This window comes from Tasmannia lanceolata, unplaced genomic scaffold, assembly GCF_043159265.1.
Source record: "Tasmannia lanceolata isolate RefF3 unplaced genomic scaffold, GAP_Taslan_0.1 ptg000048l, whole genome shotgun sequence".
NCBI lineage: Eukaryota > Viridiplantae > Streptophyta > Magnoliopsida > Canellales > Winteraceae > Tasmannia > Tasmannia lanceolata.
In genome coordinates, this window is record NW_027518725.1 from 4,962,310 (window position 1) to 4,988,521 (window position 26,212).

Genomic DNA, 26,212 nt, shown 5'->3' on the forward strand with positions numbered 1-26,212 from the left:
ACTTTTACATTAATATAAATGCACTATGATGACATGGTAGAGAACACATAGCAAAGCAATACACTGGAAGCGTGTGATATCTTTTATTCGCATATCGATCTTGAAATCCTCAATCAGGCCTCTAGACCTAGCCATCTCAAGCATCCAACTAAGGGAGTTGGCTAAGATCGTAAATAGGAAAGGAGACAAAGGGTAGCCTCGATGGAGGCCTCTAGAAGAGTCTAAAAAAACTACATGTGATCCTATTTGCGGTCAACGCCATAGGATGATCCAAGCCGTCCATTTGATGAGCCGCAACGCAAATAGGTTGTGCCCCCAAAATCATTTCGATGGGATGATCGCAACCCTCCGATCTATAGGGTTTCTGTAATATGCAGTTTCTCTATTGTTTATCATGAGAAGCTAAATATAATGTTTTCCCACTTCCCATGCATCGCACCGGGTGTCCCACTAGTCTCTCTCTCTCTCTCTCTCTCTCTCTCTATATATATATATATATATATATATATATGAGAGAGGGGAAAAGGATTGTACGCTCGAGCATACCAAGCTTATGATACGCTCGAGTGCCCCAATCACATGGGTCCCACATTTTTTGTGGTGATCCAAAGCATTCATTTGCAAGGCCCTCCAATCAATACAGGTTTCCATAATTGTTGTTCCTCTTCAGGTGCTCGGAATCCGTCAATATTTTGCAAGTGTCCTGCATGAGGAATATAAAGTAGTTCTTTCGTCATTGTCATATGTCTTTACCTATTTTCAGTAGTTTTTTTCCGTAAATGTCATTGACAAGTACCCTGTGTCGGTACTTTTCGTATGTAGATTACGTTTTTACCCTCACACAGATAGTATGTACAGATATGTGGGGAGGGCAAAAAATAGTAAAAATCATTCCCATTGACGTATTAAATGGACAATAATTCACCCTTTTCTCTTCTGATATATATATATATATATATATATATATATATATATATATATATATATATATATATGAGGAAAGTGAAGCTACACCGCCGGTGTAGCTAACTTAGCTACACCGCCGGCTTAAAATACAATGGGCCCACATTGTTTTGGTGATCCAAACCATTCATTTGATTGGCCCTCACATAGATAGGGTGTCCACCAAAAATCAGCTCCATAGGATCATCCCAACCCTTCAAACTGTGTAGGCAAAAATGGACAAATTTGTGAAGGTTTTTACACGTTCATTTTTGCCTCCACAAATCGTAGGGTTGGGATGATCCTATGGAGCTGATTTTTGGTGGACACCCTATCGATGTGAGGGCCAATCAAATGAATTCTTTGGATCACCAAAACAATGTGGGCCCATTGTATTTTAAGCCGGCGGTGTAGCTAAGTTAGCTACACCGGCGGTGTAGCTTCACTTTCCTATATATATATATATATGGAGAGAGAGAGAGAGAGAATAGAGTTCCTAAGGTATCACCTCATATAGCTTATATGAGGTGGCGCTCACAAAACATAAAGGGCCCACATTTTTGGGGTGATCCAAACCACTCATTTGAAAGGCCTTTAGATGGATATGGTGCCTACAAAAAATCAGGTCCATAGGATCATCCTAACCCTTTCATTTATGGAGGTTAAAAATTGGCAGATTTATGGAGGTTTATACCCATCCATTTCAACATCCACAAATGGAAGGGTTAGGATGATCCTATGAAGTTGATTTTTTGGGCACACCTTATCTATGTGAGGGCGTATCAAATGAATGCTTTGGATCATCCAAACAAAGTGGGCCCCTTATGTTTTTAAGCACCACCTCATATAAGCTATATGAGGTGACATCTTAGAAACTCTTTTCTCATATATATATATATATATATATAAGAAAACAGTTCCTACACATATGTGTAGAGAGTTCTCTACACACTAGCTTAAAATATAGTGGGGGCCCACATTGTTTGGGTGATCCAAGCCATCCATTTTAAAGGCCCTCACATAGATAGGGTGTCTACAAAAAATCAGATCCATAGGATCATCCCAATCCTACGATTTGTGGAGGTAAAATGGATGTCTTTAAACCTTCACAAATTAGTCCATTTTTTGCCCTCACAGTTCGAATGATTAGGATGATCCTATGGATCTGATTTTTTTTTGGACACCCTATCTATGTGAGGGCCTTAAAAATGAATGGTTTGGATCACCTAAATAATGTGACCCCACTGTATTTTAAGCTAGTGTATAGATAACTTATATATATATATATATATATATATATAAAGAGAGAGAGAGAGAGAGAGAGAGAGAGAGAGAAGTGTAGCTACACATAGGGGTGGACATGGTTCCGGTTCGAACCGAGGAACCGAACCGAACCGGCACATATGGTTCGGTTCGGTTCAGTTCCATATTTATATGGTTCGGTTCTGGTTCTAATATCTTGGAACCGATGGAAATTCGGTTCGGTTCTGGGTTTGGGATCCCGGAACCGAGAACCGACCCTCAACCCTTAAATATGCCTGTTTTTACTTGGATTTGGTGAATGACTGAGATTAATCAGACTGAAAAACAAGTTTTTTAATCTAAGCACTTCCCCAAAAATAAAGTGAATGGACTGATTCCACTCACTCGATTTTATAAAGCTACAGGGATTTCGTTTGAGCAAGTTTCATTCTACCGTTCGTGGCTTGCAGGGAATGAGAATGTTTGGCAAACAAGCCCTAATATTTTAAGAAGATGTGGGAAGAGAAAGTGAAATCTCCTTTTTCTTTTTAATATTAACTTGAAAGTTTTTGGAAGTGTAAGAAGAAAGTGAAAGGTTTTTAAAAATAGCAAAATATTGTGAGAGTCGTCGTCCCCTTTCGATCAAGAGTCAAATATCATGTAATCCATGTCTTGATGACAAATGAGAAAAAAGTGAAAGATAGCATTCTACCGATCAAAAGCGCGTTTTAAAAATCTCATGTATAACGCCCCCACAAAGTCATATTCATCAGCTCATTACAGACTTTTGTGCTCTGCTTTTCCCATCAATGATAGGCTGGAAACAGAAAGTTATTCTATCTCAAGAAAAAAAACCAAACATTCAAACACAAGGAGGGAAACTGTTGTGAATAAATTCCGTCGATTTGGTGAAGGTCGGGTAAACCCAGAACCGAACCGAACTGAACCGATTATATATGGTTCTGGTTCGGTTCGGTTCCAAACATATATGGTTCGGTTCTGGTTCCAATTTCAGGGAACCGATTATATATGGTTCGGTTCTGGGAATACCCCAAAACCGAACCGAACCATGTCCACCCCTAGCTACACGTACACATACGTGTAGCTAACTTAGCTACACCAACGGCTTAAAATACAGTGGGCCCCACATTGTTTGGGTGATGCAAACCATTCATTTGATGGGCCCTCACGTAGATAGGGTGTGCCCAAAAAATCAGCTCTATAGGATCATCCCAACCCTACGATTTGTGGAGGCAAAATTGGACGTGTAAAAACCTTCACAAATCTATCAATTTTTGTTCCACATCAGACGGTTCATTGGGTGGGATCCACTTAATCTTTGGCTTAAAATAAGTCCAATTATGTCGAGGGAGATGATATTTTCAAACACCCCCAGCATGTACAAGTGGGGCGAATGCACACTGCAGGTTATTTTTAAAAATATTGGACTTCACGTGCTCGCACCATATAAAACCTCTCTTCAACAGATCAAAACGACAATAAATCCATATTTTTAATAAACCCATTTTTTCAAAAGATCAAAAAGGCTAATGTATAAAACCGATTTATTCAATAAATCACACACTCCATGTAAAGAAATGGAAAGACTAGAAGAAAAAAGTTTTATTTAGCGGATCTCACATCAGGTGTAAAAAAACTAGAAAACGATGTATAAGACCGAAAATAAAATAAAATAGAGAGGTGAATAAGAAGGGGCTTTTGCCATTTAAGGGGATTTGCAGATGAAGCTCACCACTGAGAGCTTTTTAGCTCTGTTTGGCTGCTGGTAGATGTTGGGAGGATTTGGAAAAGACGAAGTGAAAGGGAGATTAAAAGCAAATCAAAAGAAAATCAGTCAACAGGGAGATCGAAATCTAAAAGATGTTGTTTGGTTTGGCCTAGATTTGCCACTTCCTAACAAAACTCAAAAGATAAGATTTGCCCAAGAATTTCTCCCATTTTTTCTTCGATTTGGAGAAATTCATCGAGCGAATTTTGAGGATTCTACGTCACCGACAAGCGCCCGACATCCCCGGTGGTCAAACTCCCCAATTTCGCTAAATTCCCTACCAAACACCCTTAAGCGAATCAGTAGAAATAAATTCCCTGCTATTTTTCTCAAAAAAATGCAACCAAACAGAGCATGGGAATTGTAATAGCTTTTGACAGCTGATTAAATAATAAAAGACCAGGTGGGCTTGGCTCATTATCAAAATAAGGGAGTGCAAAAATCAGTAGTCATGACCATGGTTTAAAATTTCGGTTTCGGTACCAGTTTTGGACCCCTGAAATTCCGGGTACTAATTAAAAATGCTTATTTAATTCATTTCGAAATTTCGGACCCAAATTCCGAAATTTTGTAACATTTCTTTTAAAAAAAAAACAAAATTGCATTTTCTCAAAATTTCGGACTGAAATTCTCGAAATTCTGAAAAGGCCGACATTCGAAATTTAGCCAAATTTCGGTTTCGGTCCCCAGCGAAATTCGAAATTTCAGTTGAAATTTAAAACCATGGTCATGACCAACACCTACTTAATTTCAAAATTAAATATCAAAACTTAACTCAAATTTTGCTTAACGCTTCAAATCTATTTTTCCTGGTCACTAGTGATAATAATAGCATTCTAGATATTTATCACAAAAAATTCTCAAACTAGTTGACTCAGTGATGGATCAATCAATACACAGCACATCCACCTATGACAAAACAATTTTAATATATCTGCCGCCGCCTCGAAGAGGCTCTCCTGAGCCAGAACCATACCTGATGCCATTGTAGATGCTCACCTGGTTTTATCAAGAGCTAATGGCCGGAACCATGCCCAATGCCTTAAGCATGAAAGCATAAGTGAAGGCATCTTCTTGTAGCTTCTCAAATCTGCATCAAACCAAACATAGAGATCAACTACATGAAAGAAAAAGAACCAAAACTACTTGCTATGTTTATACCACCAACAAAAAAAAAACAAGAAGACTAAACTCACAGATTTCACACCCATGAATTGACTAAAACTGGACAAGCATTTTACTATACTCACTAGATGTCCAGATGTGGAGCTCGGAACAACAAAAATAGTTCTTCAGCTTGTTTAATATGTTAAAAAGTAAGATCATGGGGTATAGTTGAACAGAATCCACAACTTTTTTGGTTGCCACTTCCAATTCAAATCTTTCAAATTGCCAGGTGCTTTGATGGCCGGAGGAGGTTTTATTTTTATTTTTTCTTTCTTGCTAATGTTAAAATCCCACATAAGACTCAGAAATCAGCTTTTAAATTTCTGGGTTTTTATTTTTCTTGTGCATTTGTCACTTTACTTTGCGTGGCTAGTTCTGATTTGTTACAATTGGTGACTGGAAAACATTAAGGTAGTCACAATGTATAAAAAATCAGGAATGGAATGTATTCAGCCAATTTGTTTTGCTGGGATCCAAGCATCAATTCAAAAATACTCGGCACCTTTTGGTAAACTAATTTTATTCAAAACATCAGCAGGTCAACAAGTCAGTTTTGTTCTCAAAGTTGGCCAAGTTCAAAAGGAAAAAATATAAAAATAAAACAAAAGGTTAATTTTATGGGTTCTGCTTGATTTTAATAAATTATTTCTTAAAAGGACCCATCGTTTTTTTTTCCTTTTTGAAATGGTAAACAGACCCAAGATCAAAAGGACGGAAAAAAAAAGTCGCAACTGAAAATTGCAAATAGAAACAATCCATTGGCACAGACGCTTGGGCTCTAAAATAGAACTGGGGACGCAATCAGCCTTCAACATCATCAAAAGTGAAAAATCACTATTGGATTGTTATCCCTGTCCAATCATGATTGGATAATGAGCCCTCCATCAGTTTCCAATATGAGGTTGGGGAATCAAGCAGCAGCCCACTTCTTATTACTATCACATCGGCACAGATGGTTGGGCTTCATATAAAACTGGGGAGGTGATCAACTTCCAGACAAAATACCATAATCAGTGAGTGCTTCTGCTATAATTTAGATTCATTGGATCACTAAGGCTTGTTCATTAACTTCCTATCCAGTAATGAAAACCAATATGAAACTTCCAGTAGAAATATTACCTTCCTGACTTAGAGAAATGACCAGCACCCATTTCGCATTTGAACAACAAGACATTGGTATCTGTCTTCATTTCCCTCAATTTTGAGACAAACTTTGCAGGCTCCGAATACAAAACACGGGGATCTGTTGCAATATATGCAGAATATAGGTGAATATTTTAGAAATGGAAGCATCAACATCACCCAATCTCTAGTAACATACCATTTAATCCAGCAGTGATGAGAATGCTCGGGTAATTTTGCGATTTAACCTGAAAAACAGCCGAGAGAAGGTTAATCCATAGAGTATAATCGGAAAACAAAGAAAGAACAACACTTGTCATGTACATTTACATTAACTTATCATGTTCATTTATATTACATTAAAAAGGTGACGAATAGGGCTGATTCTAGCACGCAATATCTCATTTATACTACACTCACAAATGCATAACAAACATTGAAAGGAAAATGTTAAAGAAATGTTAAAATTAATGTAGTACAATTTTATGTTATATGTTATTCAGATGCAACCCACATATACATTCCACAAGTTGTAGGTGGATAAATAGTATCATAAATTAATATCATGTAAGACGCCAAACAAATCAAGAGTCATGAGAAACAAGGGCATGTCAAAAGCATGCCGTCATATTAAGTCCAGAGACTAATATAAGGAAAAGGAAACAGTACAGCTCCATCTAGTTTGAACTCACATTATCAACGGGGGAGTAGGATTTCATATAGAAATAGAACTCTTCCTTTCGGGGGTCACCCCATTCCTGCACAAAGCACTTGATAAAAATTAGCCAAAATGCACAGATATAATTAACTGCAAAATTGGATGTTTAGTAATATATATTGTACAGCATATCATTTGAAAACAGATTACAATGTTCCGATTGATATTAAGCAGTATTTTTTTTTTGAAATAGGATATTAAGCAGTATTTTACTTTTAATAACCTGGTCAAGTACTGGTAAAAAAAGACAAGTTGATTCAACGCAACTGTATGATTCAAATAAAATTAAAAACAAAACTTGGCTTTCTAAAAGCCCTTCGAAGTTCAACCAAGTACTCTGGAGAAGTCCAAAAAAAGAAAAAAAAAACTTCCACGTCTTAAAAAATAAACAAACTAGGCTCTAACATAAGCTTTTTTATGTTAAAAAAGAAAAAAAAGATTGACCAAAGTTTTGAATTGGCACTATCACCAAGCTTAGAAATTTTAAAACTTGAGACATGTGGTATCTGTTTAAAATGGATATAAATAAAGAGCAATATGGCAAATGTAATGACCTCCCATTCAGAAGTAGTCAATGGGATGGTTGGATCAAGCATTGTGGTCACCACATCTACAAACGGAACTCCAGCTACAACTGCCTTAAACAAATCAGGTCGCATGTTCAAAACAGCACCAATAAGCAAGCCACCCGCACTCCTTCCATTAATGCATAACTTTTCTTTTGAACAGTACTTATTCTCAATCAAATACTCTGCACAAGCAATAAAGTCCGTAAAGGTGTTCCTTTTCTTTAACAGCTTCCCATTTTCATACCACTTCCTCCCCATTTCACCTCCTCCACGAACATGAGCTATTGCAAAAATAAAACCCCGGTCTATCAAAGACAACCTTGATGAACTGAAACTGGGATCTATGCATACCTGTCAGGAGTAGAACAAGTTAGTTTAAACCAAGTCAGAAACCAAGACAAAAATACAATGCGTGGATCCGAATGCGTAAGAAACAAATAAAAAGAGACCAACATTCCAACAAGATGATGCGAAGTGTTTATTTTTATTTTTATTCGCGAATGAAGGGTAGCTTAAGATGTGCCAAACTTCACCAAGAAATGAGATGTACTCAGAGGAAGTCTTGTTATTGCATCTATAATTGCCTTTGGTGCAGGTGGGCAGCCCAGCCCATAGACAACATATGTACATGAGATAGAAACTACCATACTTAAGTTTGGGAAAGAAGAAAACCATCCATTCTATTCTAAGGGCTATGAAGTGCTCAGACATTTAGAAGTTTAAACAGTGCATTGAAAAATTCATCTACAGCAGTGACCATTAATATTAACATGCAAATCCACAAAATCACAAAGTACCTCATATGAACCATAGCCATACAGTAGGACTGGATCAGATCCATCAAGCTTCACGAGATTCTTTTGATAAACAATTGAAATAGGTATATGAGTTCCATCTGAAGCAATGGCCCATTTCCTTTCAGTCACATAATTTAATGTGTCAAAACCTCCTAATACCTGAGCCAAGTAGTTGAAATATCACAATTAATATACTAAAACATGCTCTATAAATTTTAATTATATAGATAATTCTAGAGATTACATATAACAGGAAAAAAGAAACGAAAAAGAATACAGAAGATAATGGTTCAGAAGTAGAATAGAGTAGTCTGCTCCAAGATAGATGTGTAAACCAATGAAAATGGTAGTGGATGTGGATCGTGGCGCATGATTTCTACATACACGAGCAAAGGTTCTAAATCTGTTTCAAATACTCGTTGAGCCACCCATAATTCAAAGATACACAACAACTACATAAATTGACTTCGTGTGGAAGTATGAAGTGATTTAAGGGCTTAAGGTCACATTTGGATGACCACAAGATTTAGATTTGGATTTCTCACATTGGCAATTACCTTCACCCTCGCTGCTCCTCGACCATGCTGCAGCAACAGCAAGATGTCCCTCCCTCCCTCTCTCGTACAACATGAGCACGAAGATGATTGATGTATTTTGTATCCAAAACTAAAATCCAAATCCAAATACAAAAACATGAGGTATCCAAACGTGGCCTAAACGTATGAAAGAAAAAAAGGAAGTCGAAATTATAAGATCACTGCCAACAGATGTACTTGATTTCAGACCGACTCTTTCCAAAAATTACTCACTAGACATGCAATATATTTGGTTACTTCAGTGGCTTGAGAAAGCAATGACAGAGAGGGCTGTCTTCACTTCACCTTGCATGCATGCTAAAAATAAATCCATTCAGGGTGGCCAATGAGAGACTCAATCAACCTTAATAGCATAAATAATGCACCAGGGCTTATTGTGACAGACAACAAGGATGAGAAAAGAATAGCCCTTATAAGCATAGTGTTTATAACAACTGTTTGTAATTGTGATAATAAAGAATCCTGATTACGGGAAATAGCCATATAAAAAAGGAAAACTTGTTAAACCTAACTTCTATTGCCAAGCAAAGCTTCAAATCCACAATCAAGACCAAGTGGATTTCAAAATCTAACTGAATTAGACACATTAAGAAGAGCATAAACATGAAAGATTGAAGATTTCCAAACCAAAAAGCTCAATGGGCTCCAGTCACCAAATCATCCACAAGAAGGCCACAACTTGTCTACATTTTATTAGACAATAAACTTTTATCCTCAAAAACATCACCAAAACATTGACATTTTAGTCTCCCACCTTTCCCACAAAATATATCTAACTTCTTTATCTAGAACATGATCACAAGCATCCAAGTAGTGCTTGTGTTCTGAGAGTGCAAAAATTGCCTACATAAGTAAATATACTCTGTGAGTCAACAACGAGGAACATCACGAAATAGAAAGTGATATTTCCACATTCAGTTGACTTTTCACCAAGTATTGACAAGTGCCTTCTGTTTCAAGCACATACACTAACGCATATGTTGGTCGAGGGGAAAAAATTGGAGATGAACATAACGTAAACATAAAACTAAAACAACGAAAGATCAAGTGAAGAATCCTTTAACTATTACAGGATGAACAATTGAGTTTAGAAGACACCATTTTACAGGAGGAAAAAAACATGCTACAGACATAGCTCTTGGAGCCGCAGAAACGATAAGTTCTAAGATTCTTTATTCAACAAGCAGTAATTTTAGGCAAAGACAAAATGGGTAAAAGAATTTTCAGACAGAAACAGCTAAGGGTGCAACTCGGATCAGGTTGGGTCGGGTTTGAAGCCACCAGAACCTGACCTGAGGAACAATTTACTCAACCCAAACCCGACCCGAGGAATCCTTTTTTCCAACCCGAACCCGACCTGAGTTCAACCCGACCCAAACCGAGTTTTAAAGCTTACAAAAAAAAATTGATAAAAAATGTCGGCTTTCACTTGGGTCAGGTTGCCCAAGCCCTCAACCCGACCCGAGTTGAACGCCTAGAAACAAGCTCATAACAATAAAAAATATAGACAAGGATCAGCATATGCAATTGGGTTTTGATATATAGAAGACATCAACGTGCAATTACAAACTTGCATAGTAATCTATGAACCTTGAAATATTAAAGAGGTAATATTCAAGAGGGGTGTAAACGGATCAAATTCGAATCGGATATGGCTATATCCGAATTCGATTACAGTATAGACTATCCAAATTCGGATTCGAATTTGACGGATATTTAATATCTATTACCGAATTCGTATCCGCTGGATATTATTCGAATTCGGATATTATCCGTATCCGTTTATCCGGTAAATTCAAAAAATTTATTCCAGCACTTTATCTTTCTTCTCCTTCTTACCCCTCGAATGAATTTTCCAAACCCTAAAACCAGACCTCTACTTTCTCTTCACAAAATTAACTCTCAAACTAAAATATATGAGATCCTCTTCTTCCTTTTAAAACAAAGGCAAAGAGAGAGGCGATGGGGATGGATCATGGTGTTGGTAGTGGTCTTTGGGGTTTTTTTTTTTTTTGTATATGATGGAATGGGTTTGGGCTATTTTGAACAGGGGAAGTGGGAGTGCTGATAGTGGAAGATGAAGAGAAATGAGGATGGATATGGGGATTGGGTTAAAGAATGAGGTGACTGACGGTGATGGAGGTGGCTGTGAGAAGGTGGAGAGGGGCGGCGGTGGATTTTGGTGGGTTGGAGGCACCAAGGAATGCCGAAGATGGTGTCTCAGCCTCCTCCTTTCTCCTCTCTCTTGCTTCTCTTTGTAAACCTTAGAAGTCCCCTCTTTTAATTGCATTTTGGGTTTTTATATAACCATAAGTTGGGAAATTGATCTGAGCCATCCATTTACCATCAATGACCTAGATGGCCTTTTTGCTTTAGAATTCTCTAGAAACTATGACATCTTCTTTCAATCACCACCACCCATTTGTCTCTTTCATCCTACAGCCCACATTTGTTGCTTCATAAAGACGCCATGTCAAACTCCAAGAATGCCCTTAAAATGAGAAATTACTTCATTTCCTACCCAAAAGACTTTTGTTTTTTTTTCTAAACAGAAAATTCACGTGTATCATTACTAAAAATATATATTAATGATATTATTAATAATAAATAAAAAGAATTTACTTCTCGGATTCGGATGTTAAACGGATCGGATATACCATTTACCAGATTCGCATCCGCTTAGAGCTGGATATCTCATAAACGGATTCGGATAATATCCGCTTGAAACGGATCCGGATAATATTCGCTTTAAACAGATTCGGATGCGGACGGTAATCGAATTTTCGAATATCCATTTACACCCGATAATAATAAAGAATAACTGAAGTTTTTACCATGGAACAATCTGTGCATGGGATGTGACCATGCTTTAAGTCCAAGAAGAGCCAAGGTAAATGTCATTGTCGGACACATTTTTGCAATTTAACACTCCATGTATGGAGATTCAAGGTGACATGCCTACAATTACAGGTACCATGCCTTCCATAAACATAATAAAGTTTTAATGGAAAGAAACAGTAAGAGGAAGTAGCATAACTTTCAAGCATGGATAAAAACCCAACAGTTCAAAAATTAATGGAGTTTGTCACATGCAAATCATGTAATGTAGAAAAAATTGCATAAATAAAAACCTGTACTGTACCCATAAAATCCATTGAACAATAAACTTGAAACATAATGAAAGTGAGAGAAGAAAATGGCAAGCTTATAAGGACCAAATAAAATATCATAAAGATACATAAGAAATCCAGGATGATTTTTTTTTTTCAATTGGAAGAAATCAGGGATGATTTACAAGCATAAATTGAAACAAGTCTAACAAGTAACATACCGTCTGGATCTTCTTCAAAACAGAAATGCCACCATTCATATCATAGTCGTATACAGAAGGAGGAGTTCTCATTGAGCTGTAGGAAAACCGTAAAATGCTTGATGAAAACTCTGACTCTTCAGAGTCTACTGAGTATATAGGATCAATAAAATCAACAGTACGACCACCTTGAAGACTTTCAACCGGTTGCCCCACAGCTGGAAGGGTATAAATAGTTACTTTAGGGAGACCATTTTCTCGCTCATATACAACCAGATGATCCATGAAAAGTTGTATGTCCTGTATTTTTACACTGGACAAAGAATATTTGTTAAACTTAGTCCTTGAAATACACACACTCATCATAAAATTCTGTAATATAGTAAATTAAATGTAGATCATCTATTTCTAGATAACATGGAGAGACATACAGAAACACCTAAAAAGGCTCAAGAAAAACAATCTCACAATTAAGCTTTATGATAAGGCAACTTTCAGATCTTGCTTCACAAGTACACACATGAAAAGTGTGCAAGAACGTACCATGAATAACTTCCAAGTATATAAAGTATCTCTAGCATTATTTAATGGTGAAGCTTTATTGATAGAGAAAAACCAAGGGAAACAACTAGACCGGGATGGTAAAGGACCGCATTCAAAAAACAAACAGAAATAATATAACCACTTATTAGGGAAGGTGGTTAAATACCGCCGATGCATCTCTCCACCCCACTTCCAACCGGATAATCCACCTCGCATTGCCAGAGCGAAGAAAATGCTATAAAGAGATTGCATGTCCCAATACAGTATCCAATACCTACTCGATAGCATCTGCAAAGTGCTAAAGAAATCATTTCCCATCCTTCACCCTACGGATGATGTTAAGCAAGTCTACCTCCACCACTAGGAAATCAATAAGGGGTGGATCCACTAACTAGATTCCGTTAATGACTGCAAGCATGTCCGTTAATTAGAGCATGAGGGCCAAGGAGATCGAAAAGAGAATATAAAATGGCATTCGAGGAATCAAAATTGAGCAAAGAAGACATCGGGAAGATGATGTGTCGGATCAATTTTTCAAAAATACAAAAGCCACTTCGGACCGAGAGAATGATAGACAGAAATCTAAATGGTCCGTAATGAAATCGCATTGAGGGAGAAAAATAGAAAGGGCAGCAACATATTAATCCAATACGAACTCGGAGATTACGGGGAAAGGGTTTGTGGTCCACAAGAAAAATCGAAGCTTAGCATAATATGATTCATATGGAATCCCAAACACAAGGAAGCCCTTTCGTGATGTTTTATTGCCTCGAGTCATGTCACCTGTGGGTATGGAGCAAAATGGTGATTTATACCCTAGATAAATATTAAGTTCTCCTACAGCTCCCCACCCAGAAGACCTTTTTATCAGTTCTTAGATCCAGCCATTTTCCCTCCACTTTTCTCTGGATCCGGAGATAATGCCCAGTTAGACCTCCAGCCCCTTCCCTTGTTTGGTTTAGGGTTCAAGAGGTTCCTCTACATGCGTGAGAAGAAGATACCTTCAAGTTGAACAGTAACTCCATTAGAGAAACAGTGGAAATCGATTGCTCAGAATCCATCACTGGAAATCTTCAAGAAGCTCAACTACTTATCAAAACTAGAGAGCCTGAGGGATGTTGTCCTCCTTGCCTTCACCTAAGATTAATAGTCAAAATTCAACTATTCTAGGTCAGGATCTGCAGTTAAAAGGAATCGCAAAGCAACTTTTCTCGACAAAATGACCTAATTCAAGATTGGGTCATCTCGGTCTGAGTAACATGGAGAAAGGAGAAGCTTCGTGAAGGCGGTACGGGCAAAACAGATAGGCCGTTGAGTGGCGCTAATACTTGATACTTGGCTGGAAAGAATTCAAATTCCCAAATCAATTTTTGAGGCATCATGTGGGATTTGGAAGTTGGCAGAGATTTGGCCTCTTTATCCCTGAGAATCGAATGAATTAGAAAATTCCTGAATGAGAGGAACAGGAAAGGTAAAAGTAAAATGGAAGCAAAGAATAGTAAAAGGCAGGATCTGCATCTATCCATTTCTAACCTATAGATGGATTACCCATCGTGGCAATTGCACGTGTCCAAGCTCAAGCTACGGACTCTATGTGTGGGGCCCATCCGAGAAAAACGTAAGATTGTGGTGGTTGAGGGCTCTGCATTCTGTTTTCCTACGGCGCATGCTTCCAAAACTTCACCAAACCATGCGTCTGCTTCTCAGTTACAAAAAAACGGCAGACCAAATTACAATGCGTCTGCTTCTCAGTTCCAAATTCCAATAAAGGAAAATTAAGCCCATGAGAACCCAATGATAATTGTCTAGGTAAGGAAGATGATATCACTCTCTAGAACAATCGTATGTATGAACTAAAAAGATATAAGCACAAAGCAGATGAAAAAAAGACAAAAGCAAGGAATTGTTTAGCCTCAAATCAACATTAGCAAGATCACAGAGCCTAAACTGGTTCATAGCCAATAAATAGAGGGAAATTTTGCATTCATGGTTTGCAAAAATGGAGAGATAAAATCGCCGGAATCCATTCAAATGATTTTGGATTACAAATAACTTGCAATGGGAGGTAAATAACGTAAAAAAAGACCAAATAGGAGAGAATTTGCACCCCAAAAACACAGATCTGCATATGAAAATGCAAATTTCTTGAAATCAGTCCACTTTTCACTGAAACCTTCAAATCTTTATGGTTCTTCCACACACATCAGATGCCCTTCAAACCTTCAATGTGGTTGGTGTCATCCCTGCAAGATGCTGACATAAGCATCTCACTTTCGTTTAAAACAAAGAAAGAAGGTAAACTTGGCTTTGATGCCAAGTGAAAGTCGAGGTTGAAGCTCGAGAGAAGAGGGGAAGAGAAGAAGAGAAGAGGAGAAGAAAAGAGAAGGAGAAGAGTTTGGGCATGAATGTCGTGAACAAGAGAAGGAGAAGTTTGGGTGTGAATGTCGTGTATAAAAATCCCCACTCACAACGCATATAATAAAGGGTTTACAAGGATAAACAAAGAGGACAAGTTTGCCCTTGATAAACACAGGAAAAGACTAAAAAAACATAATTACTAAAATACCATAAGTGTAAGTAAAAGTTGAAGCTTGAGAGAAAAGGGGAAGAGAACAAGACAAGAGGAGAAGAAAAGAGGAGAAAGGAAGGAGAGTTTGGGTGTGGAACTTCCTTTTCATACAGCCTATTGACAAGAAAATATTTATTTATCATAAAAAGAGAGAGAAGTACTCTAGAGTATAGACATTCTAAAATCAAAGGCAAATATCTTACATAAATAAATGAAATTTCAATAATTACCGTTCCCTGTGTGGAAGCAGAACTGTTGTAGCAGATATATTGTCCAAAGGGCAAACAAGTAATTCTGAATTGAAAAACTCATCGCTTCTCTTCTGTATAAAGAAATGATTTCCACGATGACTGGCAGATGTGGCAATGTCATTTATGCGAGGTGTCAAAACCATAAGCCCATCATGTTGGTTAGAAACATCCAAGTAGAAGATAAACCGTGTGTTTTTACTTTCAGATCCAATGAACAAATATTTCTTGCTTTCAGAAGCTTGAAGATCAAGTGAGAATGTGTCATCCTTTTCATGATAGAGACAATGATCACTCGACTGATCAGATCCCAACTTGTGTGACCATACCTATAAAAAGATAACCAGAAAGAAGAAAGTAAGTTGTCATCCAAATCAGCCTAAAATGTGCAAAGGAGTTTATTTACTGAAATAATATTAAAATAGATTGTCCAAATTAATAGATTTTATTGTTTAAAGTAGCATATTATTGTAATTCAAAAACAAGAACCACAACTCATATCAAGTAATATTATATAAAGCCATTAAATTGAGTGGCAGTGAATTAGATTAATAACATGAAAGATGACTACAACCACAGTTATCTTGAAGTTTTATCGAGCATAATTTTGATGGGAACCTTGGTCATCTTGCACAGTGCTGATAAGGAGGACATGTACCAAATGCTGGTTCAATCGTTGACACCTTGAGACAAAGTTGTTTCATGTGCATGTTATGGGTCTTAGATGCAGTCTATGATGCCTAAATTTCGACACTCAGAGCCTGTCACTTGCCGCTGGATGAGATTCCCTCTTTGTCATTCAGTGGCTGTTTAGAGCATCGAATTTCTTTAGTGGCTTGCAAGGGTGTTCGATGAGTTATGGATTGGGGCCTCTCCAAATTTCCAACTATCACTTATTTTAAGGGAAGCAAACTAGCATTCGGGATGGCAAAAGAGTCCGTCAAGTTGCATATTACTAAAGATAGAATGATAAATAGGGTTTCATAATTTCTTTTTTTAAAATAAAATAAGGTTGCATAAGATCGCTAAGGAAAAATATTTCCATGAAACATAGTTAAACGTGGAGTGCCCATAATGAATTGAAACCATAGAAGGGGTTGTTACGAAATCACTCATTATACAGGGAACAGGAAATTCGCACAGGCACAGGCACAGGTAACCAAAGCACTTTTATATTTAAGAAATTGTCAGACCCTATAAATAAAACTCTTGATAGTAAACGAGATGGAGACGAAAGGGTGGAGAGAAGGTGTCTAGGTCTGTGGTTACTGCAACTTCGTCACGACTGTGGCTCATAAAGACAACTAAGGTGAGGTTGAGGCCAAGAAAGGTTGGACAGTCTGGAAATAAAGTAAGAGAAAGAGATTGGACATAATTGAGGAACCAAGACTGATTGGCAAACTAGATTGGGAATGCATCATGTACTAGTACATGAATTCTCAGAGGAAAAAATTTTGCAGGCAGAATTCCCCGTCTAAAGAGGATCGGAAGAGGACAATGCACCTATTAAGGGTCGAGATGATTTTTCTAGCAGCAACAGGTCGGAGAATCCCCTTCGCCATGAATCTTAAGCCAGAGCGGCTAGTGAGAAGGAGAGACCATTTGGGGAAGGCTGGTCACAGGGTGGTAGTGTCTCTCTTAACCTGTTTTGAGTAAGTTAGTGATGGGGGAAGGCACCACATGTTGTGCAGGTTTCTTGTATTCTGCCATTGTACAGGAATCTTGACGGACTATTGTGCGCAATGCACACGCGGGTCGAGTTGGGGTGCAAGGGGTAGTGTGCCCTTGCTGAGGTTTCCAGGGCAGCGCCCCGAAAGGAATTTTTACTTTATAGGTTTGCACTAAAGGGTATTTCGGTAATTTTCTGTATGTAGTGGCGCTGATATATAAATCACATTTTAGGGTTACGGGTGGCAAGTTTTTCTTAGTGTTCTGTTCGCCACGAAGGAGAGTTTGTAGCCCTAGACCGAAATAGTGAAAATCTTCACCCGTGGGCGTAGACACACTGTCGAATCACGCAATTCTTGTCTTTTGTATTGTGTGATTGTGTTTTTCACTTTATTTTCATTTGCTGCAAATCGTGGTTGATCCTTATTCGAGTTTCAAGAAGGTATATCTCGAGTTTTCTACACCACTAAAGCTAGAAGACTGCTCCTTCGTCGATGTCTAGTCAGAGGTGATGGATGCAAGTTGAGAAAGTTGACTGGTGGATATTAAAATCATAGAACAAGAATTCTTCCCTATTTTCCAAGCGAAGGGGGATGTAGTAGAAGCTATAAGAAGAAAGGAGAAAGAAGACATGAACAAATTTTGTGGGTTACTTAGATGCCAGAGTTGCATGGTAGGCCATTGGTGAAGTAGGTTTGATTCTATTGAATTCCATTCCATGCCTGGGGGCTTTAGATTTCCTGAGGTTAAAGTCAAAGCTTAGAGAGGGCAGTGTAGGTCGATCCTAAGTCGGAAATGGGGAGCACGTCGACTCTAAGTATGTAAAGATGAAAATTGACCTGAAGGATTTGGCTCATGTCCCGAAGGCATTGGAGAAGGAAGTGAATGGGCAATGCTATCTGATCAAAGTTGTAGTGGAGGAGGACTGGTTGAAACCTTAGATGCCAGAGTTGCATGGTAGGACATTGGTGAAGTAGGTTCCATTCTACTGAATCCCATTCCATGCCTGGGGACTTTAGACTTTCTAAGGTTAAAGTCAAAGCTTAGAGAGGGCAGTGGAGGTCGATCCTAAGTCAAAAATGGGGAGCACGTCAACTCTAAGTATGTAAAGATGAAAATTGACCTGAAGGGTTTGGCTCATGTCCCAAAGGCATTGGAGAAGGAAGTGAATGGGCAATGCTAGCTGATCAAAGTTGTAGTGGAGAAGGACTGGTTGAAACCTTTCCAGCAGGAGGAGGAGAGAGCAGATGGAACATTGTTTGGTTGGTCTCTTCCCACTATAGGGACAAAGGGGGAGCCCTGAAACTATGTGAATAAAGGTGATGATTCCAGCCGCTTCTCGCCATCACTATGGCCGCTTCCCGCTGCTGCCCAGTGCCTCGTAAGCCGGTGATCAATTCATATTGACTTCGAAAGAGCACACCTGAGGGCTATATTTCTGCTGCCTTTCTGCATATTATTTCTTTCATTTTCCAATTTTAAATTTTCAGATTTCATTTAACTTATAATTAAACACCGGTATACTTGCTCTATGACACATGAAAAACGTACTGTCATGGTAATTCACTAACACATGTTGGACTCCAACCGCCAATGTGAACTGCCTAAAAAAATTAGACAGATGGGTTATAGTTAATAGAGCGCATCAGAAATGTTTATTACCTTATTACCTTATGTATGATGTGTTACACATTTTTTATCTGCTACTACTTTAGTCATATGATAATACCTGCACTTTTAGAAATAATAATGTGTATAATATGTACAGGAGAATCTCAATGTATAACGAAGTTCATAAATACTCAAGGACATTAATCCAAAATTTTTATTAGTTTTCTTGAAAAATATTGGGTGTTTGATTGCACCGTAAACATAACATAGCAGACTCGAGTTCTATGTTTTCCTGTTGAAATATTCTGGTGGTTCTTCAAAATTGTCCTAAATACATTTGACTTGTGGATTATTGCATGAAAATGCCAGTCATTGAAATTATGTGACAGACTCAATTTTTCATTTGGATGGCTCCAATCATTTTGTACCTCATGTTTTGATCGGATGCGTCCCAAATTTTACACCCATGCCCCACATTTTACACCCATGCATAGCATGGGCCCATGATACTAGTCAGCTTTATGTGTCAAATAGAGGGTGTAGAAATCCAACGTGCGCAATCCGATTTGATCATGCGCAAAATAACAATGAAAATAGCACTCACACACAAATACAAAGATAACACGAAGATTTACGTGGTTCAGCAAAAAAGCTTACGTCCAGGGGACGAGAACAGATTCCCACTAAAGAAATTGTAAGGATTACGAAGAAAAATAATCGAGATCAGAAAAACGGATACTCATAAAAAAACTCACAAAACCATAAACCTTACCTCTCATCACCGTGGAAAAACCACTCTCTCGAACCCACTTTTCTCTCTCACCCTCAAAAAGAAAACCTTGCCCCCAATTCTCTCATGCTAAGTGTCGTGTTTTGTTTCTCATTTATTCATCTATATTTATAGATGAAAGAACCGGCTCAAGTAAGTCTTCTCATTGTTTGCGATTTAATCCTAGTTAAACTAGGAAACAAACAATAGAATTCACTAACTGCCGGATGGCTACCAAAAAAAAGAAAAAAAGACAATACCCAGCAAAGGGCAAGGTTGAGGTGGACAGTGATTCGGTCAATGTGATTTGTTGGGCAAAGGGTATGATTGTTGGACCTTGGAGGTTGGCGTGGTTCATCGACAATATTATGGAGCTGATTAGAGCGAGAGATATAGTTCTTCTTCTTTAATAATATTTTTTGTTGTCTTTCTCAAAATAAAAAAAGTTAGACCTTGTAAACAGAAGAAAGAATGCCGATGCCCAATAGAATTCACTAGCTGCTGGATGGCTACAAAAAAAAAAAAAAAAGACAATGCCCACCAAAGGGCAAGCTTGAGGTGGACAGTGACTCGGTCAATGTGATTTCTTGGGCAAAGGGTATGATTGTTGGGCCTTGGAGGTTGGCGTGGTTCATCAACAAGATTAAGGAGCTGATTAGAGCGAGAGATATAGTTCTTCTTCTTTAAAAATATTTTCTGTTGTCTTTCTCAACAAAAAAAAAAGTTAGACCTTGTAAACAGAAGAACGAATGCCGATGCCATATAACAAAAATAAACTGACTTTGGACCATGTAAACAGATGCCATTTGATAAACATAAACTGTCTTACACTTCAATCCATTGCATAGCAGTTAGTTCCAGGACAACTAACCTTATCTGGCCGAAGGATCTCATCCATAGTAATGTAAACTAGAGTCTCGTCACCAGCCCACTCAAGGTATCCTGTTAAATTTTGTAGAGGCTTCCCAACTGGAGCTCGCGTCTCAGCATCAATGACATAAACAGTGTATATTTCATTTCCTTTAGTATCTTCTGCATAAGCAACCAGCTTATTATTTGGACTGACCTGAAAAAAGCAGAATGGTAGGAATAAAATACAGTATAAAGGAAAAGAACATGGTTGAAGCCTGGATTGAAGGAAATAAATGAAAAGCGCAGTACTTTGAAAGTGTCAATCCTATAATACTCATGCTCCTGAGCCTTAATATTCTCATCAAGGATAACATGCTCTTCGGGAGCTTCAGGTCCTGTTGGCATAGTATCATAAACGGATGGAGGAGAGCCGACATTGGAGATAAGACGTCTACAGTGCTGAACATACTCCTTCCCCTTCAAAGTCCTTTCATAGTAGTAATAAGACCCTTTCCGTACGGGTGCAGATATGTCATCTTCTTTGATTCTTCCTCTTATTTCCTTATAAAGCTCATCTTCAAGGTTTTTAGTCCCTATAAGATAGTTCCATACAATTAACACTCTCACAATCTCAGATCAATAAACGAGACAATAAATCAAAACATTCAATATTTTGTTCTTTTTTGGAGAAGTTCAGTGTTGAGTTTGAAGGACAGATAACAAGAAATGAGCACCCAAAAGATATAGTTTTGAATGCCAGCAAACAAGCCATTCCACAGTATCTAGATGGCATTGCGAAATGCATGGGAAAATGCAAAACAACTTCCTCTTTAAGATGAAAAAAAAAACACAAACTAGTGCTGAATTCTAAGATGAAAACTAGCAATGGAGAAGAGCAGGTGTCTCACAGGACCTGGCAAATTTCTTCACCTTTACACTGGTCAGTGGAACTGGACAAGTTGCAGGCCCCACCATGAATTATTTACCAATCGGAAGATCCTACCCGTTCCATCAATGAATGGCCTTTTGTCTAATTGAATTTGCATCACTGACTATTTTTGTTACCAGACAGTGAAACTAACATAGCAGTTACCAGACGGGTAAAATTAAAACAAATCTTAAGTGGAAAGAAAGTAATTCAAGAGAGAAATAACAAAATCCTAATCGAATTACCCCATTCATTCATCAACAAACTCCAAAAACCCTAGATCGAACTTCCGCCATGAAAAGAAGTGTCAAATCATGGGCAATAAAACACATACATTGAGGATCAAAAGGGATGATGGAGAATAAAAACCCTAAGACTAAGATTGTTGTACCTGCCATTACGAAATCTGTGTAGGAATTTTCGTGTTTGAGGTAGGAAAGAACATCTGGATTGGTGCGGGAATCATCGCGAAGCCAATAATAGTCGTCGTTCCTGACGTCTCCGAACAACTCCATCTCGTGCTTCACCTTCTTTGCCATGGGAGGTTCCATGGCTTTTACAGACAAAGAATGGGAGTTCGAGGAGAAGAAGGGAATGTGGATTTTGGTGGTGAGACTGAGAAAGAGAGGGAGGAAAGAGAGGGAGGCGAAACGGACCATGAAGACCCCTCGATTGTTTGTTTTAGTTTTTTTATATAATAACAATACTATTCCGGAAGGCGGGGGATTCGATGCCGGGACGGAAAAATGGAGGGCTGGAGAGTTTAGCAAGAAACTTGAGCAGAACAGGGTGCGGCTAAGTGGGGTCCACATTACACATTGGATGTCATGCACCTCAATACCTCATACAGTCATACGTCTTAAGTATTATTGAAGGATAGGTTTTATTTGGATGGAGTTCTCAGAGAAGAAAAAAAAAATCTTCTTCTTTGCTTTGGAAATGTTATCAGCACAGCCGTATTTTGATATTTGCACAAACCCAGCGGTCATTTCTTCTTTAATTGGCTTGTAAGAGCATGCTCTTTAAAGAGTAAAAGACGATATGGTTTGTGAAGATATCAACATATGGCTGTGCTGCTCGTATAATTTCCCTTGGTTTACTAGCAATACCAGCACAAATGCCTTGGATCCCATCAGAACTCCGAAGTTAAACTTGCTTGGGTGAGAGTAGTACTAGGATCGGTAACCTACTGGGAAGTCCTCGTGTTACACCCCTGTCACTTTTAAACTCGGAAGGGTGTGGCTCTTTGGCGTAAAGTCATGGGTTTGCTCCCCAGTGATGAGCGTTCGAATCCCCCCTTGCTTACCCGATGCACATGGTTTCCGGGTGATTGCGCACATCCGTAGGGAAATAGTCATACCCCTGCAGGCGTGGGGACACCCTTCGTTACAAAAAAAAAAAAAAAAAAAAAGGGAAATGTTGTTGGGTGTCCCAAGTGATGAAAAGGGACACATTTATCATTTCCCTTTGCAAATAGTCATCACATTTGAGTGAACTTTGCAAATGAGATCATGCCATCAATTTGTGACCAAACTACCATGGTAGATATTTGTTGTATCATAAAGAGAACAGAACGGCTTTATATGCAAGGAAAATTATCTTGTAAAAAGACTAATAGATCATAAAAGTTAACGATTTCTGTTAAACGGGGGGGGTGTGGACCCCGATCCCGAGGACGGTTGGGCGAGGGACACGAGATCCCACGCCGATCCTCTAAGATCTCCACAATGTGAAGGAGAGCTCTACCAAGGAACTCTCGAAATGGTGCCACTCACAGCATGGGTGGCGATATAAATGAGATACCTCTCGATTCAAGGACCAGCCTGGAACCAAGATGTACCTATAACAAAGAAGAGTAGCCATCCAAGGAAGTAGGCCCTGGATCCCATGAAATACTCTGTTGCAACGGATAACCAGAGATACAAAAGTCCGTGCCTGATGACGAATGGGGAAGGTATTAAGCACCCCCAATTCGCCCAAGTGCAAGCACCTGGTCTCTTATGCCATTTTTAATTAATTTTGAAGAGTTTTGGGCTAAAATCATGTGAAATGGGAACTAGCACCCCCGAAGAAACGTCTATCTAAGCATGCATAACTCAGGAATGGGCAAAAGAAAATAAACATCCAAATCCTAACTCACCGCATCTACTCCTAACCCATCACATCTAGGAAAGCAATAACATCCGCATGCACAGCTACAGCTAAGCAAGTAATAGCAGATATGATAAGCAGAAAAGCAGTAAATATCTACAGCTAAGCATGTGAAACTAAATGCACAAGGAATAAGCAAGCTGAAAGTAAATACACAAGGAACCAAAGACAAACACACGATAAGCTAAAAGATGCGAGGGAAGAAAGGAATCGGAAAATAGACGGTATGCGCAAACCCAAAATGCCAGGGAAAAGAAAATGGGACATACGATAGACTAAGGGAGCAATTCTAAAGGAATCGAGCTCAGTGATCCTGGTCCGCTAAAGATCGGACAAGTCTCGCGATCGTCATAGCCTATCGTTGGGCTCAGCGAGGACAATCCCTGTAAAGGGGCCACACTACGTCGTCGCCCATCCCAAAACCTGATAAAACGTCGGAAAACCGATAAAACCGGCAAACCACGATTAAAATCGGAAATGAAATGAAAATAAGGCTCCGAGTGACCTGGCAATCACCACCCTTGCCCATTTTGGTTATTGTATTTTTGGGAAAAGCTTGAAAGATATTTTTGGATGCTGAAATGATTTTTTGAAGGGTTTAAATGATTTTATTGAAAGGTTTGACTGAACTTGGGATGACGATCCCAAGCTGCCTACGTACCCTGTAGAAAGGGATCAAGCCAACGTAGTTCGAACTGCTTTTCGAAATACGCTTTTGTTGTTTTCGATGTTTTTTGGATTTTTTTGTTATTTGATTTTTATGTATTTTTATCCCTTTTGATCGAAATGGGGTTTTGGCTCAAGCCTAAACCCGACGATTGTTCCCAAAATCGATGGGGATCCCGAAATGCAAGGAGAATCCCAAGGAACGTGTGAAAAGATGAACCCGAAGAAGGGAAGAAGTGAATCCCTAACCTTGCAGAAAATGATCATCTCAGAGAGGAAGGAATCCTTAAGCCCTGTAAGAAAGGATGGCCTCCAAGAAGGAAAAATCCCTAAGCCCATGAGAAATGAAGAGATAGGCAAAGAGACATGAAGGGCAACGGGGTGGCTCAAGAAACATTCCGTCCTCGCCCTAGCCCGAGAAGGAGTTTCCGAAAAGGCGATAGAGATCCTAAAGAACCGAAGGAGACCCCGAACACAGATAATAACTTCCAATACTACTAGACATAAAACGGAGGACATGTACATGATGGCAAAAGTTAGCAAATTAGAGTGGGCATGAGAACACACATCCAAAAAAGAGACAGGTACATGGCAGTATAGATGGTTTTCTCATCTTAACAATTTAAAGACAAAAGTATTATGACTTCAAAGAATAGAGCCTCAAATCACAATCGGCACATCTAAGATGGCCCAAGAAAACTCAAATAAATGTTCGACACTTAGAGGCTTTTAATCAAACAGATTATGGACATACATAAAGCACACACCAATCATTTGTTGTTTTCCAAGACCAAAACAAAATAATGTGGAATTAAGACCATCAGAAATGAAAGAAACAGAAAGAGAAATAGAGAGTACCAAGAATGAAATGAAGGAAGAGATTGGGAGAATTACTTGAAATTGGAGCCTTGTAGGTTCAAGCTTTTGCTCCTCCTTTCTTCTTCCTCTTCTGATTTGGGCAAAGGCGGCGGATCGGGGCGAAATTGCCAGAGATGATGACGAATCGAATTTGGGACGTAGATCAACGGACAGTGGGATCATGGCTGCAAATGGAAGAAAACTCAAGTGGGTTTGATGGGTAAAAGAAAATGGTGGTAGGGTCGGTAGCCGGAGCAAATGGCTGGCAAGAACGAGGCCGAAGAAGACAACCCCCAAACCTCTCTCTCTCTCTCTCTATATATATATATATATATATATATATATATCTTTATCTCTCTCTCTCTCTCTCTCTCTATGTTTTTCCCCTTTTTTTAAAAATGGGGGGTAGCGGTGGTGGAGGGGAAGATCGGTCGGCCGGATTTCGGGTGGAGGCGACGGGGAGGCTGGGGAAGATGATCGGCCTTCCCCTCTTTCTCTCTCTCTGGATTTTCTCTCCGGATTTTCTCTCTGTCTCTTTTTTTTTATGAAAAGGAGAAGGGGTTTAAGGGTTATGGATTTGGGTTTTCGAAGTGTGTTTGGGGTGGAAATGGGTTGCGGTTTTGGAGGTGGGGATTGGAGAAGATGAGGGTGGAAGAGGGTTTTCGAAATGGGTTTGGGGTGGTCGGTGGCGGTTGGTGGTGGCTAGAGGTTGAAGATGGTGGTGGTGATCGGGTGTGGGGGTAGTGGAGAGGGTTTGGAAAATCTGCAAAGGGGTTGAGAACGGTGGTGAATAGAGGCGGTGGTGGTGGTGGTTTGATGGAGTTGCAGAGGTGGTGGTGGCTGTTTTGATGGATTCGGGTTTTTTGAGAAGTGGGTTTAGGGTTGTAAGAAAAAAAGCTGAAGGTGGAGGTGGTAGTAGAGACGATGGGGGTGGAAGAGGTGGGCAGCAGAGGTTGGAAATGGAGATGGGTTTTGGGTTTCGGGTTTCGGGTTTGAGGATGGTGGCTGGTGGTGGTGCGGTGGAGGATGGTGGAGAAAATGGGTTTCAGTTTTGGGTTTTGAAGAAGGGTTTGGGGTGGAGATGGTGGTGGGTATGG

General features: G+C 39.0%; 1 protein-coding gene and 1 pseudogene across 1 annotated transcript; one reads left to right on the forward strand and one right to left on the reverse strand.

Annotated features, from left to right (window-relative positions):
- Positions 1–4,743: 4,743 nt before the first annotated feature.
- On the reverse strand, positions 4,744–22,317 carry LOC143864255 (Prolyl oligopeptidase family protein). Its single transcript, XM_077375160.1, has 11 exons — positions 21,832–22,317; positions 20,822–21,105; positions 20,532–20,726; positions 15,595–15,941; positions 12,274–12,565; positions 8,347–8,505; positions 7,535–7,900; positions 6,955–7,020; positions 6,462–6,510; positions 6,260–6,383; positions 4,744–5,063 (listed from the first exon to the last, which is right to left on the reverse strand). The coding sequence occupies exons 1-11, from the start codon at positions 22,250–22,252 to the stop codon at positions 4,982–4,984; spliced, it is 2,385 nt and encodes a 794-aa protein (XP_077231275.1). The 5' UTR covers positions 22,253–22,317; the 3' UTR covers positions 4,744–4,981.
- A 218-nt stretch (positions 22,318–22,535) lies between these two features.
- LOC143864489 (5S ribosomal RNA) lies at positions 22,536–22,654 on the forward strand (annotated as a pseudogene).
- Positions 22,655–26,212: the final 3,558 nt, after the last annotated feature.